Source organism: Peromyscus eremicus, chromosome 5, assembly GCF_949786415.1.
Source record: "Peromyscus eremicus chromosome 5, PerEre_H2_v1, whole genome shotgun sequence".
In the NCBI taxonomy this organism is placed as follows: Eukaryota; Metazoa; Chordata; class Mammalia; order Rodentia; family Cricetidae; genus Peromyscus; species Peromyscus eremicus.
The window spans coordinates 18,705,318-18,722,101 of record NC_081420.1 but is presented as its reverse complement, the minus strand read 5'-3'; the positions used below and the strand labels follow the sequence as shown (position 1 = coordinate 18,722,101).

Here is a 16,784-nt window from a genome sequence, read left to right as displayed (position 1 = left end):
AGGTAAAGCCACGGAACATGTGGCAATATATATATTAATAGAAATGGGCTAAGTTTAGTTATAAGAGCTAGCTAGCAAGAAAGTTGAGCCATAGGCCATAGCCATACAGTTTGTAATTAATATAAGCCTCTGTGTGATTATTTTATAAGCAACCGTGGGACATGGGTGGGAGAGACTCGTCCTGACTGCAGGGCCAGGCAGGACCGAGAAACCTTCAGTCTACAGTGTTAGAGTGCTTGCCTGGCATAAGACCCTAAATCCAGCCCTACTAGCACAAGTGTGCTTGAATGTAAATATACATCCTTTCAGGTTCACTTATGCCCTTCACACAACAAACACAAGCAGGAAACTAGCACCAAATAAACATACATTTGTAATCTCAAACAAAGTGGAGAAAGCTCTCTAGACTTAGCAACTACAGGAAAAAAAATTCAATTACGAACTATAAACACAGGCTATTGATGAAAAGAAATGAATGCAGATCAGGAAAAGAAGCTGCCACTCCTGCACACACCCACCAGGTCTCATGTCAGAGAACTTCACTAACATAAATAATACACATCCTTGGTAAAGCTGACATACTATAAAATTCACACTTCTAAGTGTATTCGGTAGTTAGTAGTTTTCAATACATTCACAAGACTGTACAATTACTACATTACCTCTAAAACATTTCCCCACTGTAAAAAGAAACCTCATCCCTACCCACCGACAGTTATTACCTGCTCTGCACTTCCCTCCAAACACTGGTAATCACTGATCTTTTGTCCCCATAGTTTGTTTCTCCTGGAGCTTTTACATAGGCAGACTGACAATTATGTGCCCTTGTGTGCCGGATCCTTTAAGTTTTCGTCCATGTTTAATGTATCAGTCTTTCATTTTCATGGCCAAATAATACTTTATTATACAGATACTTCATTGATGGACATTTGTTTCCACTTTTTAGTTATGAATACAACTACTACACATATTTCAAAGTTCAGGTACAAGTTTTATGTAGATGCAGATAAAGATATAAATATACATACATACACAGAGAGAGTCAGAGAAAGAGAGAGAGAGAGAGAGATTGATTTGATTCTCACTATATAGACAGGCTGGCCTCAAACTCATTCATGATCTTCCTGCCTTGGCATCTAAGTGCTGGGATTACAGGCATGTGCTATCACACCTAACTCAACATATTTTTTATTTTCTTGGAGTTAAACTGCTGTTTTATGTAATAATTCTATATCTAAATTTCTGAGAGACTATGAAACTATTTTCCAAAGTGGCTGCATCATTTTACATGTCCACCAAGAATGCATAACTTGAGCTGGGAGTAGAGGCACACATCTTTAATTCCAGCAACTCAGGATGCAGAAGCAGGCAAATCCCTGTGAGTTCAAGACCAGCCTGGTCTACATAGGGAGTTCTAGGACAACCAGAGCTATGTAGAGACTCCCTATCTCGGGGAGGAGGGGATGTTAACTCGCACAGGCCCTTGGCACACTTGGTATGGTACATCTTTGTGAATGGAGATGCTAATGTCCACAAAGTGGCATTTGAGTGCAGTTCTTACCTGCGTTTCTCTAATGATAATAATACTGAGTACTTTTCATGTTCTTATGGGCCATCTGTGTACCTTCACTCTGAGAAACATCTGTTCAGATCTTTTGTTTCTTCAATGGACTACATTTTTGTTGCTGAGTTATAAATGTTCTTTTACATACTATAGATGTTACTCTATCAGTCAAACAATATGCAAATATTTTCTTCTCCTGGGGGTTTTTGTTTAGCTTTATTGGTGGTGTTAAGACCAAAAAAAAAAAAAAAAAGCTTAATTTTGACTATGTCCAACTTATCAATGTGTTTTCTTTTGTTGCATGTCTGAGAAGAGCCACATATTATTATTATCATGTCAACAGAAATGGGTTGGGAAATAAGTGATATAACATTCACAGAGTGCTTTCCTAAAATGCACAAAGTCCTGCGTTTGATCCCTAGGATCACATAAAACAGACTTGGTAGCACATGCCTGTAATCCCAGCACTCAAGTGGAGGCAGGAGGATCAGAAAGTTCAGTGGTCATCCACTACACAGAACATGGTTCTAGCCTGGGCTACATAAGACCCTGTCTTTTAAAAAAGGAACAAAAACAAAAACAAATTGAGTTCTCTAATTTGGAATCATCCACAAGTAAAAACAACAGTGATTATCTGTCCAAATCTGAATGGCCTTGTACGGAGGGCTGAAAGTAGATGCCTTCGAGGAAAAGAAATAAGCAATCTCCAGTCTTTACACTAGCAGAAAATTGTGTTTTAAGGTTTTATCTGTAAAACTGTAAAGCATTTTTAAACAAAAATTAAAAACACAACTCTTCTCTAAAGGAAAATATTTACCTGCTAAGTAATTCCAGTCCAGCGGAGTACTTCGCTAGGTATGGAGCACTCCTAACAAGAGAAACACTTATTAGAACTGCTGCAGATTCAGTCAACTTTAAAAAAACTATTGTAAGAATTCTAGCATTGTCAATTATTATGTAAATAATTTTAAAGCCACTAATAAGGGGCTGGAATGATGGCTCAGCAGTTAAGAGCACTGGCTGTTCTTCCAGAAGACCTGGGTTCAATTCCCAGAACCCACACGGCAGCTCACAACTGTGTGTAACTCCAGTTCCAGGGAACCCAACACCCTCTGCTTGCCTCTGTGGTAGATATACATGTAGACAAAACAGCTTACATGTTTTCTTTTAAATAATGTATACAATTATATACATTATTTGAAAGGGAAAAAAAAAGATTAAAACCACTAATGAAGAGGCTGGAGAGACGGCTCATGCTACTCTTGTAGAGGATCCAGGTTCAGTTCTCAGTACCCACATCAAGCAGCTCACAATTGCTTGTAATGCCAATTCCAAGGGATTTGGCACCCTCTTCTGGCCTCTGTGGGCACCTGCATGCAAGTAGTGCACATAAAATTATGCAGGTATGTTTTAAAGTTATGCAGACTCTGGCCTCTGTGGGCACCTGCATGCAAGTAGTGCACATAAAATTATGCAGGTATGTTTTAAAGTTATGCAGACTAAGCTCCTGGCTTGAGCTCACCTGGGTTTGCTTTTTCCTTTTGCTTCTCTTGATTTGTCACTTAAAGTCTTCAGCCTATAAATTAACAAATATAAAATATATTTTTAACAAGTCAACATTTTCAACCCCACAGGGGCTTCAGCCCACACCTCACCTCCAAAATTACAATGCTCAAAAACGTCAACAATCTGTTTAATACAAAAATAATTAGTACATCTCTCTAGCCGAGTTTAAGAAATTCCATAAAGCTCTAGCTGTCCCGGAAGCACCTTCCACAAGTAGAAGCCAAGGAGTGTGTTTTGACAGCCATGTTCTACCATTTGCTCTGCCATCTCAGGCCGGCCGGCCGGCATTAGGTTGTGACAATCTGGATATGGCCATTGGGAGACTATCAGACAGAGCAGTGGACCCACTCAGGCAGGATTACGTTTACAGCACTGCATGGAAGGTGCTGCATAACATACATCTACTTCGATATCTCAGATACAGAGTTCTAAAGTACCCTTTAATTTCTTAAATTCAACAGATCAACTTTTCTGCCTCCCCCATAAAATAAAAAAACAACAAATCTGGGATAAAAGGTAAAGAGAGATCATTACAAAGAACTGAAAATGAAAGTGCTCTAAGATTCAGTAAGAGCTTCCCCATGTGGCTCCTTAATAACCATCTGTTTCAAAAACTGATCTTTAACCAACTGTAATGTGTGGAACATATTTGATCTGGATTTGGACAATCAGCTGTAAAAAGGCATTTCTAAGGAGCAAGGGAATGTGATTACAGACTGAGTAACTGATAATATCAATGAATTAGTGTTAATTTTCCTAGTCATGACTGTGGCAGCACATCTGTGTAACGTCTATGCTAGCGAATAAACGACTGCCCCGTGAGAGGGGCAGCAGACCCGTGCAGGGCTGACCACGACAGGAGAGACACAGATGTCAACACTTGAAGGTTGTTGATGGAGATACACGGGGCTCATGTCACTGCTCTATTTTTGTGTATGTTTGAAGCTTTCACTTTAACAAATGGCTTTAAATTAGACACGGAAGCTCGTGCCTGGAACCTCAGCAGTCAGGGAAGCTAAGGTAGGATGATTAAGTGTTCAAGGCCAGCCTGAGATCTTGTCTCAAATTTTTTTTCTAACAATAAAGTCTTTAAATATTCTTTTTTCATCATACATTCTCAAAAAAACCCCAACATATCAATGTACCAAAATTTAGAATAAAATGCAAGAGGACTAGAAGGAGTTAAGAAAATTTAATGAAGAAAAGATGTGGGGTTACAACCACTGTTATTCTTTTCTTTTTAAGTTCTTTTTTCTTTGTTTTCAAGACATGGTCTAACTGTGCAGCTCTGGCTGTCACAGAACTCACTATATAGACCAGACTGGCCTCAAACTTAGAGATCTACCTGCCTCTGCTTCTGCTTCCTGAGCACTAGGATTAAAGGGTACACCACCACACCTGCCTCTATTATTTTTATTTTTAAACAAAAATATGAAATTGAATATATACATATTTTTCCTCTTAAGAAAAAAGGCAATCAGTTCTTTTCTAGGAACACCCTTAGTGTAGCATTTCCACATGGAGACAACTTACATTTTTCACACAAATCTTGAGCTGTAAACTTAATAAAGTCTATTTCATATTCCCTAATGTCATGGACACTGGGAAGGAAATACTGATCCAGATGAATTCCCAAGTTTCCTCAAATATAAAATAGTATTATATCCAACCACATAGATTTGCCAAGAATTAAACAAAACTTCTAATATGATCGGGGGGACATTCTGAGAAACTTCAGACTAACTCAAATAAAAAGCAGGATTATTACTTGATGAAAAAGTAACGAGATGGCTGAGATGGCTTAGTTGACAAACTCCATCAAGACAAGCCTGAGGGCCTGAGTTCAGATCCCCAGAATCCATAGGAAAGCATCTGTAATTCTAGCACCGCAGAAACGAAGATAGACAGATCCCTGGAGCCCACAGGCCAGCCAGCCTAGTGGAACTGATGAGCTCCAAGTTCAGTGAGAGACCCTGTCTCAAGAAACAAAACAAGGTGGAAAGTGATTCAAGAAAAACTCCAGCACGGCCCTCTGGTACCCATAAGCACTCATTTACACCCACACAGCATGGCCCTCCGGTCCCCGTAAGCACTCATTCACATCACACCAACATGGACACAAACCACACACAGATCAACAGGCTATGCTCATTACTGAGCCAGGGTGGAATACTACAGAGCTTCCCCGTGTACTACTGACAAACATGCTGTGGGATGGTCTGTATGTCAAATTGCTCTGATTGGTCAATAAATAAAACACTGATTGGCCAGTGACCAAGCAGGAAGTATAGGCGGGACTAACAGAGAGGAGAATGGAGAGAACAGGAAGGCGGAGGGAGACACTGCCAGCCACCGCCATGACAAGCAGCATGTGAAGATGCTGGTAAGCCACGAGCCACGTGGCAAGGTATAGATTTATAGAAATGGATTAATTTAAGATGTAAGAGCAGTTAGCAAGAAGCCTGCCACAGCCATACAGTTTGTAAGCAATATTAAGTCTCTGGTTTACTTGGTTGGGTCTGAGCGGCTGTGGGACTGGCGGGTGACAGAGATTTGTCCTGACTGTGGGCCAGGCAGGAAAACTCTAGCTACAAATGGCACCCAACATGGGGCAAGAGTTTCCACCTAAAACCTGAGAAAAATGATTCTAAAACGGAGCTAAAAACAGTTCCTAGTTGTCGCTCTCAAGTTAGCGGTGGCCTGCGTGTTTGAGCTACTATGGCGGGTTCCTGGCATGCATGCTTGACCTGCAGTATGGCGGGAATGAGGCCTCTGCAAGTGGCACATTAAGCTGGGCCTCTGCAAGTGGCACATTAAGCTGCATGGTGGATTTAGTCTTTGCTAGTACAAAAAAAAAAAAAAAAAGAGGTTTCTGGGCTACACGCTGCTTTGATAGAAGCACAGATCCACTATTTCTGAGAGTTGATGGCTCCCAGAGCTAGCGGAAAACGTACCACTGCCATGTTGGGAAGCTGAAGTGGGTGGAGCCAGCAGCCACAGCGCTGTTTCAGTCTTAAAATGCTGCAGTTTAGCCAGGCGGTGGTGGCGGCGCACGCCTTTAATCCCAGCACTCGGGAGGCAGAGCCAGGCGGATCTCTGTGAGTTCGAGGCCAACCTGGGCTACCAAGTGAGTTCCAGGAAAGGCGCAAAGCTACACAGAGAAACCCTGTCTCGAAAAACCAAAAAGAAAAAAAAAATGCTGCAGTTTAAAGCAGTAGGTTCAAGGTAATATAAAAAATAAGCCACGTAAAGATGGCTACCACAAAGAGAATCTGGATTATGTTCTCTTTGATATTCATAACTAAAGAAAAACATTTGATTACAAAAGCTGTTGAGTTATGCCAAAATGTATATTTTAAAGGTACCTTGACTTCAAAATTTGGATATAAGGATATGTTGCTTTGGAAAGGAGGCTCTGCTTTTGTTTCCACAGAAAATCAGAGGCTATGGATTTGTTCCAGATTAAGATACATCAGGTTTGACCAGCCAAGACCCCCTGAAAGGTCTCTGATGACACCAAGGCCCAGATGATCCAACATCCAGAACCGTTTCAAGGCAACTGGCTCAGACGATACACCCTCACAGACTACTCTATAATCCTAAAATTTTCTTTATGTCCCCATAAGATACAGTGCCCCCCTCCAGCAGGAAGTAGTAAGAGAAGCTACGCCCAAATTCCCAAATATATCAAGCTGGCTTTGGAGATGTGTAAAAGTTAAAACCTTCCTCTTTTAAAAAAAACAAAGAAGAAAAGGGGGAAGTGCTTTGGGATGGTCTGTATGTCAAATCACTCTGATTGGTCAATAAATAAAACACTGATTGGCCAGTGGCCAGGCAGGAAGTATAGGCGGGACTAACAGAGAGGAGAATGGAGAGAACAGGAAGGCGGAGGGAGACACTGCTAGCCACCGCCATGACAAGCAGCATGTGAAGATGCCAGTAAGCCACGAGCCATGTGGCAAGGTGCAGATTTATAGAAATGGATTAATTTAAGACAGAAGAGCAGTTAGCAAGAAGCTTGCCATGGCCATACAGTTTGTAAGCAATATAAGCTTCTGTGTTTACTTGGTTGGGTCTGAGCGGCTGTGGGACTGGCGGGTGACAGAGATTTGTCCTGACTGTGGGCCAGGCAGGAAAACTTTAGCTACACAGACAGATCTGCTAGCTGGCTCAACTGCACTGGGTTGTATGGACAGCATTTCATTTGCACGCCCATCAATTCCCACCTTGTCTACAAGGTAGTAGGAAAAGGGATGATGGTTGCTTTGAAACACTACAAAACCTGCAAGCCAGCGTATATGGTCATAAAACACAAGTCTTTAAACCACATCCAACCTTCTGCTATTCCAACTTTAAATTCTGTTCACAAATCAAAATCCAATTTATTATGTTTACATATCTCTTATTCTGTATGTGGCACAGAGAGACAGACACAGACAGACAGACACTGGGGCGGGTGATCTCAAAACAAAACTATCACATTTAAAAGTGTATATGACCCTTTAAACTCTACAGCCTCAACAATGCACACCAAAGTGGCACAGACTCAGAAAAGGGAAAATATTTTCAAACCACCTCTGCCCTAATGGACCCCAAACACACTGCTTCAGTTCTGACCCCTCTCCTGAGGGTACCTTCAATTTCCAAGAGCTCCTCGGACCTCAAGGGCTACTTCACAAAATCCCTGTCAACTGCTCCTTTCCCCTCAAGTCCCTTCTTATTCCTTCATGTTGGTATAATGCCATCTCTTATCCAAGCTACTACAAATCAACATTCACAAGTTCTACAACTTTTCATTTCACTTTTCACTGCTGACAAGCTTAACCACTGCCTGTCACGTCATTCCTCTTCTAAGTATCTGCCAGCACTCATCATCTCCTACCTGGCCCACACTTATAAGCATAACTTCTCTGCTCGCCATCCCTAATCCCAAACACAAAAATTCATGTAGGCCCATCCCTCAATCTGTTAGCCACAACAGCTCTGACCTTCTAGATGGTCTGCCTCCTGACACTAGTCTAGGTGTTCTGTGCTATGGCCCCAGTACCTAAAATAGAGCCTGACACAAAGCAAGCACAGGACAAATCTTTTGATAGATTAAGCAAAGCATGAAAAGTTCTCTATTCCCAGGCCCTGAACTTCCTTCCCAGCTACATCTCCTATAATAGCTTCCATTTCTCCAGTATCTTTACTGAAACCTGTAACAATCCATCCTTATCCTTCAAGGCCCACTTAGAAGCCTTCAGTGAATGCACCCAAATCACGGACTCTGGGCTCACAAAGCACATCGTTAGTGTCTTTTAACATTCAGGTCATTACACTTTGCTTTTCATTACCACCAGGGCAGAAACTGCTTCTATAACTTTGGTAGCTGCCAGATCTAGCTCAATATACAAACACTTCCTGGTGTATATTATACAAAACTGAGCAAATGGCCTCTCAAATCTTTTTAAAGCATCTATGAAAAAAGGCACTTTGCACATACATACATGTAGGCAAACAACACACATAAAACAAAGTAAGTAAATCTGAAAAAAAGTTAAAGGTAGGAAGCAAAAGAGAAAGGCACTTGGTACTAACTATTGTCTGTACACACATGGGTACATGCACCTGCACACTCATACACACACTACTTATATACAGGAAAGAAGGAAGGACCTGCTGGCTGAAGGAGTAACTTAGTGACAGGTTGCTTGCCTACCACAAAGTCCTGGGTTCTATTCCCAGAACCTAAAAAAATAAGGAAATGAAGAAATTCTAGAAAGATCAACATCTTGAGCAAAGTTTTGCCTAGAGGCCACACTATAAGTTACATTATTAGATATTCTTCTTTGTACAATTTAAAACTACAGAAGAGGAGAAAAGAATGAAGATACTGAACAAGAAGAGTTGGGGGCAGTGGTCACGAGCTTATAATATACAGCCATAAACCTTCAGGGAATTTGTGTTTCAGCTCCCTGAAGAGCTTTACATGCCTAATAACCTATGCTTTTGTTCATAACTGCTCAAAAGTTAAAAAAAAACATCAGATGCAAAGTATGTACTTCCAATAATTTCCCCACAGAGCCAATCCAGTCTAAAAAATACACAAACAAAAGCCCTGTTCTACAGGAACCCCTACACTGACTCCAAGAACCAAGTCAAATGAAAACAGAACTCAAGGAAAAAGACCCAGAATCAGCGTCCTTCAGCTCCAAGGCTCTTGGGTTCGCCTGCTAACCACTTAGGGGAAAAGAACATGATATAATCCCAATACTAGGTTTGTGCTGGTGCTGGTACAATGGATAAAAATTTATGAGGAAAGACCACAAGGAACTGGGGATGTTGCTCAGCAGTAAGGCACTTGCCTGGCATGTGTGAAGCACTGGGTTCTATTCCCCATGTGGTGGTTTAAAAGGAAATGGCCCCCAAAGGGAGTGGCACTGTTAGGAGGTGTGGCCTTATTGGAGCAGGTACGGTCTGGTTGGAGGAAGTGTGTCACTGTGGAGGTGGGCTTTGAGGTCTCATATATACTCAAGCCACACCCAGTGTCTTAGACCACTTCCTGTTGCCTGTGGGTCAAGATGTAAGAATCCTCAGCTCCTTCTCCAGCACCATGTCTGCTTGCATGTTGCTAGGCTTCCTGCCATGATGATAATGGATTAAACCTCTGAAATGCAAGTGAGCCACCCCAATTAAACATTTTCCTTTATAACAGTTGCTGTGGTCATGGTGTCTCTTCACAGCAATAGAAACCCTAAGTCAGAAACTGGTACCAGGAACTGGGGTATTGCTACGATAGGCCTGACCATGCTTTTGTTTGAAGGAATATGGACTTTGGGAGTTTGGGTTAGGAAAGCAGTGGAATGCTTTAAGCACTGCTTAATGGGCCATACCAGTAGGAGCATGGAAGACAGTGGTGCTAAGAGTGATTTGAACTGTGGGGAACTGGCTCAAGAGGTTTCAGAGGAGAATTTGAGTACGTTGCCTAGAAATTGTTCTTGTGATATTTTGGTAAAGATTGTGGCTGCTTTTTGCCCTTGTCTTAAAAGTTTGCCTGGGGCTAAAGTAAAGAGTTTTGGATTAATTCCCTTAGAAGCGGAAATATCAAAACAGCCTAGTATAGACTCTGTTGTGTGGTTACTCTTCCACTGGAAGCTCAGCCTCAGCCCTCCCTCTCCAAACCCTGACCTCCAGAAAGCCATCAAATGGCGGCTCCTCCCCCAGAGTTGCTCAAGACTGCCCCTACAGGGTATTTAAGCTCCTGTTTATAGACCACATGATTTCTTCTCCTTTCCCCCCAACCCCCCTCACTCACCCCACCCCCCACCACGGTTCACCCAGGAATGCTTTGCTCAAATTAAACCTGGTCCTTTACTTTTAATACAACTTGATCTGGCTTATTGCATCAGTGGAGAAACCTAATACTGGGGTTCAAAATACTTATCAGTTACTAGCGTTAACTCTAGTGAAGATATATAATGAAAAGGAACAAGCTGAGCAAGGAAAAAAAAAATTGAGAAGAAAAGCTAAGTCCTGCATTCAAAGAGATGAACAGAAACGGAATGGAGTGGTAACCTCAGGGCAAGATCCCACCCAGCTAAATTTACAAGTTGAGAAAAGGAATTAAAGAAAAGCTTAGAGCCTGGTGTGGTAGCACACACCTTTAACTCCAGCACTGGGAAGGCAGAGGCTGGTGGATCTCTGAGTTTGAGGTGCTGTGCCCAGGTCGCAAGTCCTCCAAGCAAGAACACCACAAAGCCAATATCCAATGCGAGCACACAGAGGTTTTTAATAACAAAACAAGCAAGCTTGGTCTGCCATCCAACATCTGAAACAGCCAGTGGAGAATGGCCCTGAGCACTCACTTTAAGGGGTTTATATAGGAAAAGTTTACATGTAGTTTGGGATTGGATGAGGGGGCTAAGGGTGAGGTAGTTCTTTGAAGTTAATGGCTGAACTATAAGCATGAGGTTACTGATGGCTAAGAGGATTCAGGGTATCTATCTACAGAAACATAAATTTTTACTCCCTATGTCCTGCTTTTGCTGAACCCAGGATATATACATTCAGATTTATTGTTTCAGTCCTACTCTCCTCTGAGTTCAACTTCTGGTCAGCTGAGCCCATTACTCCCATATCTTGTGTTGCCAAGTCCAGGATACATAGATTTATTGTCTCAGCCTTATAAGTTGAACTTCTGGTCACTTCTAAAACTGCTGGTCAGCAAATACCTTTGGAGGAGGGGAGGGGGAAACGTCTCTCAAGATGGCTACTGATTTTTCCCTTTCAAGGCCAGCCTGGTCTACAGCACACGTTCCAGAAGAGCCAAGCTTGGGCAGTGAAGGAAATCATCAAAAACAGAAAGCTGATGAAGATATAATTGAAAGATCACCAAGTTCAAGGCCAACCTGGACTACAACTCCAATTTCAGGACAGCCAAGCTTAGGCAGTGAAGGAAACCATCAAAAAAAAAGTTGAAGATGTAATTGAACAAGGGGCCATGTTCCAGCCCCAGCAAGCAGTAGAACTTGGCAGCTTTGGCCACGTGGTTCTGGAGTTAAGGACAGAAGAAAGGGGCTGTGGAATTTGCCTCCAAGACAAAGAAAAGCTGCTGAGGCCAGGCATGTGTCAGGGATGTCCCTAAATGGAGACCTAGAGAGGCCATTGTGTGAAACGGTGAAGTTGAAGTCTGGATTGCCTTGGAGACTCCAAGATGTTGGAGATGCCAGAGCCAAAGGATACCTGCCCAGGAGAGATGCTAACAGAGAGTGAAAGCAGCCAAAGAGAAGTATGTTGCAGTCAACAAAGCTGAAAGGAGCTGCAGATCTGAAGAGTATTTTGACATCGGACATAGAGATACAGAGTTTGGAGTTTACCCAGCTGTTTTTCAGTCTTGCTTCGGTCCAGTATTTCCTCACTATGTTCCCTTCCCTATGTTTTGGAATGATAATGTTTATCCTGTGCCATTATACGTTGGAAGAATGTGATCTGCTTTTTTATTTTGATTTTACAGAGGATAACCGTTAAGACATTGCATGAATCTCAGAAAAGACTATGAACTTTAGACTTTTAAATAAGTTTGAGACAGTTATAAACTATGGGGACTTTTCAAATTGGACTGAATGCATTTTGGGAGGCCAGGGAAGTGGCATGTGGTGGTTTGAAAGAAAATGGCCTCCAAAGGGAATGGCACTATTGGAAAGTGTGGTCTTGTTGGAATAGGTATGGTCTTGTTGGAGGAAGTGTTTCACTTTAGAGTTGGGCTTTGAGGCCTCATATATGCTCATGCCACACCCAGTGTTTCAGTTCACTTCCTGTTGCCTTTGGATCAAGGTGTAAGGACTCTCAGCTCCAACACCATGTCTGCCTGCATGCTGCCTTGCTTTCCACCATAATAATGGACTAAACCTCTGAACAGTAAGTGAACCACCCCAATTAAATGTTTTCCTTTATAAGAGTTGCTGTGGTCATGGTGTCTCTTCACAGCAACACAAACCCTAAGACACCTAGTACTAAAAAAAGAAAAGAAGCTAAAAATCTAAGGACAACCTGGGTTCCTCCAGACCATCTGTAATCTCTATCTTGTCTTGTAACAATTATGACTGTACATTGCATTTCCCCTTAAGTATGAATGGATTGTAGATATTGTGGTCTCTTGTAATTAAACTTCCTTCTTTGGGGGAGACATAATGTTTATCGCCCCCTATCCCCCAGGGTCCCAAGGACAAACCAAGACATGATATCTACAAAGTACACTTTGGGGAACCAATAAGTTTATTGAGCTTCCTTACAAAACACAAGTGAGGCATTACTTATAGCGGTGTGGGTGCATCTCCCCCAACAGACTGCACCTAAAAAGCCTTTACCCTGGAGAGATGAGGGCTTCTCCTCCTCTGGTCATCCCCAGCGAACCCCCTCTGGAGGCCATGTGTAATTAAGGAAGCACTGAGTATAACAGGCAGTAGGGAGCAGCTGGATACTCAGGTGAGGAGGGGTCCTTAAATACTCAACAAGCCCACTTAGGATCATTCTTTCCACACTTGGGGCACTGATGACATCCACAAGATGATAGCAGTTTCCTGGCTTAGAGGAGAGTCTTGGAGGACATCGTTGGACATGATTTAGTCACTAAGGTGTCATTCTCTTAGGAGAACAATAAAAATAGTCCTATTTCGGGGAAGGGAGTGGAGTGATGTCTCAGCAGTTAAGAGGATTTGTTCTTCCAAAGTACGCAAGTTTGGTTCCCAGCAACCACATGGCTGTTTACTACTGCCTGTCACTCCAACTCCAGGGGATTCCATGCTCTCATCTCTCCTCTGCAGGCACCTGCATACACATGACATTCATACACAGAGACACACAAACACATACATGGAAAAAAATTAAAAAGGTAATTTGCCTGGAGTTAAGACTCCAGCTTCACAAGTTTTCAGAAGCTGACAATGAGGGGAAACTTGAGAGTCATTGCCCCTGCTAACTGTTAGGAGTAACACTGCACATATCAAGCTCAGAAAACCTATTAACTGAAACTTGAGCACAGGACATATAAAACTGTTTTAGACAGTAGCTGCTCTGTCTGCCAAACACTTGCTCCACTTACCAAGGGTCCTTCAGGAACAGGTTTAATATGATAGTCTTGGGAGGTGACTGCCATGACTCTTTCAAAGGAATCCCTCAGTGCTTATTACCACAGAAATGTGTATTGTTTAATTTCTTAGCCAAGGTCAAAATGGCCAAGATATGTAAAACAGAATAGGTAGTTCTCAAGCAGGAATATGAAAGACTTAGAAAGATGGGTTTTTTGTTTTGTTTTGATTTTCCCTCAAAAAACTGTCGGAAATTAAGGAACTGAACAAAGTTAATATCAGCAATTAGAGCTACCTTTTCACTGGCAGACACACATGATTTGAAGAGTGTTATTTCCCTGCCAGGTAACAGGATAATGGTGCAGGGTCTGCTGGCCTGTCTGCTAAGTAACCTGTGCAGAAAGGAAGCTGAGACATAAGAACCCACAAGGAACAAAACTTTCTCAGGATGTCTAACTCTAAACCTGCCTCCAGGCTATGGCATCACTTTCCAGGGGGTCCTGATCACATACCCTCAGATCCTGTCCCTAAATAAACTCTAAACCTTTAAAGCTATCCAGATCTCAGAAGACATCGTGGGCCTGTGCAGTCCAGAGTCTACATTCCTAATTAGAATATTTAGCAATAAACCTTCTAAGCAAGTATCAAACATAAGAACGGGTTCTGAGACAACCATGTGATGTCCGCTCCTAGCAACTACAAAAAAGGACTGCTAAGCCATCAAAATTCCTTGAAGTAGTAACAGAAGGGTATTCAAGCAGGGTTTAGTCATGGCCACTCTGAGGCTACAAGCAGGCTATTTTTATAGCAATACACTAAAGTTTTTTAAATTTACATTCAAAAAAGGTTACTTTTCCTAAATTTATAGCTTAAAAATACAAGCATGCAATAACAATTACCACTGAATAATGCCTTAGGCACTCATAATTAATATTGACTAGAACACAAAGCTAAAATTGTCAGTAATGCTTTATTTATATTGGAAGCTTTCAAATGTTTGCCAGTTTGTTACTATTCAACAGGCAAACAGTATAAACATTTTTGTTCCACGAGATGAGAGATCAGCTAACGCTTTTCCCATTAATTATTAAAGTAGCATCGTGACTAAGGTGCCCTCACATTGTGAACACTCTTCCAAACACATGACAGACCATCAGGTCATGGTGGTGGATTCCTGGAATCCCAGCACTGACGCAGGAGTATTCCCAGCAGTTCAAAGCCAATCTGGGCTACAGTATAAGACACTGTATCAAAACAAAACAAAAAAACGAACAAACCAGAGAGATGTCAGATCCTTTATAAAGGTGACACTTTTTGTAAAGCAATACAAGTTGTAAATGAATTAAATACTAAAAACCTACAAACGGTGCTTACTGCCTGTTTATTTAACAGTTACTAATGGTCCCAATAAGTTTATGAGATAAGCAGCACCACTATCATTTTACAGTCATAGAAGTAGAGACAAGAGACTGTGTAACTTGTAGTCAGGTTAAATGGTAAAATCCTGCTTAGGCAGCCTGGCATCCAGTCATGTTCCCAGACTTTGTAGCACATCGGAAATCACCTGGGGAATCCTTTAACGACCCCTTCCCTGACATTCCGGCTTAACTGGAGCTCCGAGAGCCTGGAGATTGCGAAAGGTTCCCCGGGGCGGCCGAAGTTTGGGCAACTCTGGTATGAACAGTTTCGACCCAGTTCCGTTCCTCTGGCCCAGCTCCTCCAACCCGGCGGTAAACCAGGGCAAAGGCAGAGGAGAAGGCGGCGAAGAGGCGGGCCAGCCTGGCCAAGGCTCCCGACGAGCGTGTCGGAACTGAAACCGGAGGGTCAGGCGGGTCCCGGGTGGGTCCTGTCCGGGGTAGGCCCGCGGGCTCCCAATGCGGAGGACACGGCCCCTCACGTGACCGTCCTGGCCAGCCAAGCACCGCTGCCCCGCGACAGGGGAGGAGGGCATCCCGTCCGCGCCACTCGGGACCAAAGGGACTCGGTGCCGCCGCCGGGACGCTGGCAAGTTCGTTGTCTCCGAGGAGGCGCGAGAGCGCGCCGAGCCGACGGCAGCCCCGCGGCCCTCTGGGTCGCCCACCGCGTACTCACCCGGAGGTGAAATCCTGCTGCACGCTCAGCAGCCGCTCGCGCAGGGTCTCCAGCATCGCGTCCCCTCCCTTCAGGCCTCGCGCCGCCGCCGCCGCCCCCTCTCCGCCGCCGACTCTCGCCCGGCACCGCAGCCGCCGCGCCTTCCGCGTCCCCGCCCACTCCGCGCGCCCGGCCCGCGCAGCCGCAGTGCAGCGCGCAGGGAAAAGTCCCGCTGCGCTGAAGGGGCGGGGCCTTCGCCCAGGCGCTCGCCTTTCTCCGCAGACCCGGCAGGAAGCCGGCTGGCCGCCCGCTTCTAGCTAGAGCCGGGCCTTCTCCGGGACAAGTCTGCAGCGCCAGTGCATCCTGGAAAGATGATTTTCGTCCCTCGCGCCTCGTAGTGAAGGGTTGGCTTTCGAGGGTCGGAAGAGAGCTGCGGCAATCTCTTGGGTAGCCTCCCTGTAGCAACACTGAGTCAAGGATTTGGTCCCCGGTGTTGGGCTTTGGCGGTGATTGATCACCTGTCTCCATACCCTTGCTTTTCACACTCTAGATCTTTAACTGACCCCATCACACCTCCAGGTTGTTATCATTTGTTACACCCCACCCCGTCCCTGGGCGGGGGTCGAACTCACAGTATCTTGGATACTAAGGCTCTACAACTGAGCCAGCCCTCCTTGTTACTTCCTGTACCAACTGTTCTCAACCTTTTGCTTGTCCTCAGTGCATTTATTTGCTCGACTCTTTCGTCCTTTCATCCATTCTGTTTCAATAGCTGCTTAAAAGACTACGTTCACAGACTCCCCTCTATGCTATCTCCCCGGGTTAGCCTATTCATCATCTAATGTAGTTTCTACCAAGGCACTGCTGGTACCCATTTCTCTAGTTTCAGCCTGGCCCCCTTTCCTGTCAATTGTTTCAGCATGTGTCCACGGGGCATCTCAAACCCAACATCCTTTGCGGTGTGCTAGGCAAGCACTCTACCACCGAGCTACCTCCCTAGCTCTTATTCTTGTCTT

At 43.7% G+C, this 16,784-nt stretch overlaps 1 protein-coding gene across 2 annotated transcripts in view; it reads right to left on the bottom strand.

The window, feature by feature from the left end:
* The window catches only part of Dtnbp1 (dystrobrevin binding protein 1), a 122,365-nt gene extending 106,440 nt beyond the window's left edge, over positions 1-15,925 (bottom strand). The window contains exons 1-3 of one of the 2 annotated variants that reach the window (XM_059263109.1): positions 15,790-15,925; positions 3,087-3,140; positions 2,382-2,432 (exon numbers count right to left, since the gene is read on the bottom strand). In XM_059263109.1, the coding sequence (XP_059119092.1) occupies positions 2,382-2,432; positions 3,087-3,140; positions 15,790-15,845 (161 nt within the window). In that variant the 5' untranslated portion in view covers positions 15,846-15,925. Of the gene's footprint in view, positions 1-2,381; positions 2,433-3,086; positions 3,141-15,262; positions 15,504-15,789 lie in introns of those variants that run through there. The other variant, XM_059263110.1, reaches the window with a different exon arrangement.
* Between the last annotated feature and the right edge of the window lie 859 nt (positions 15,926-16,784).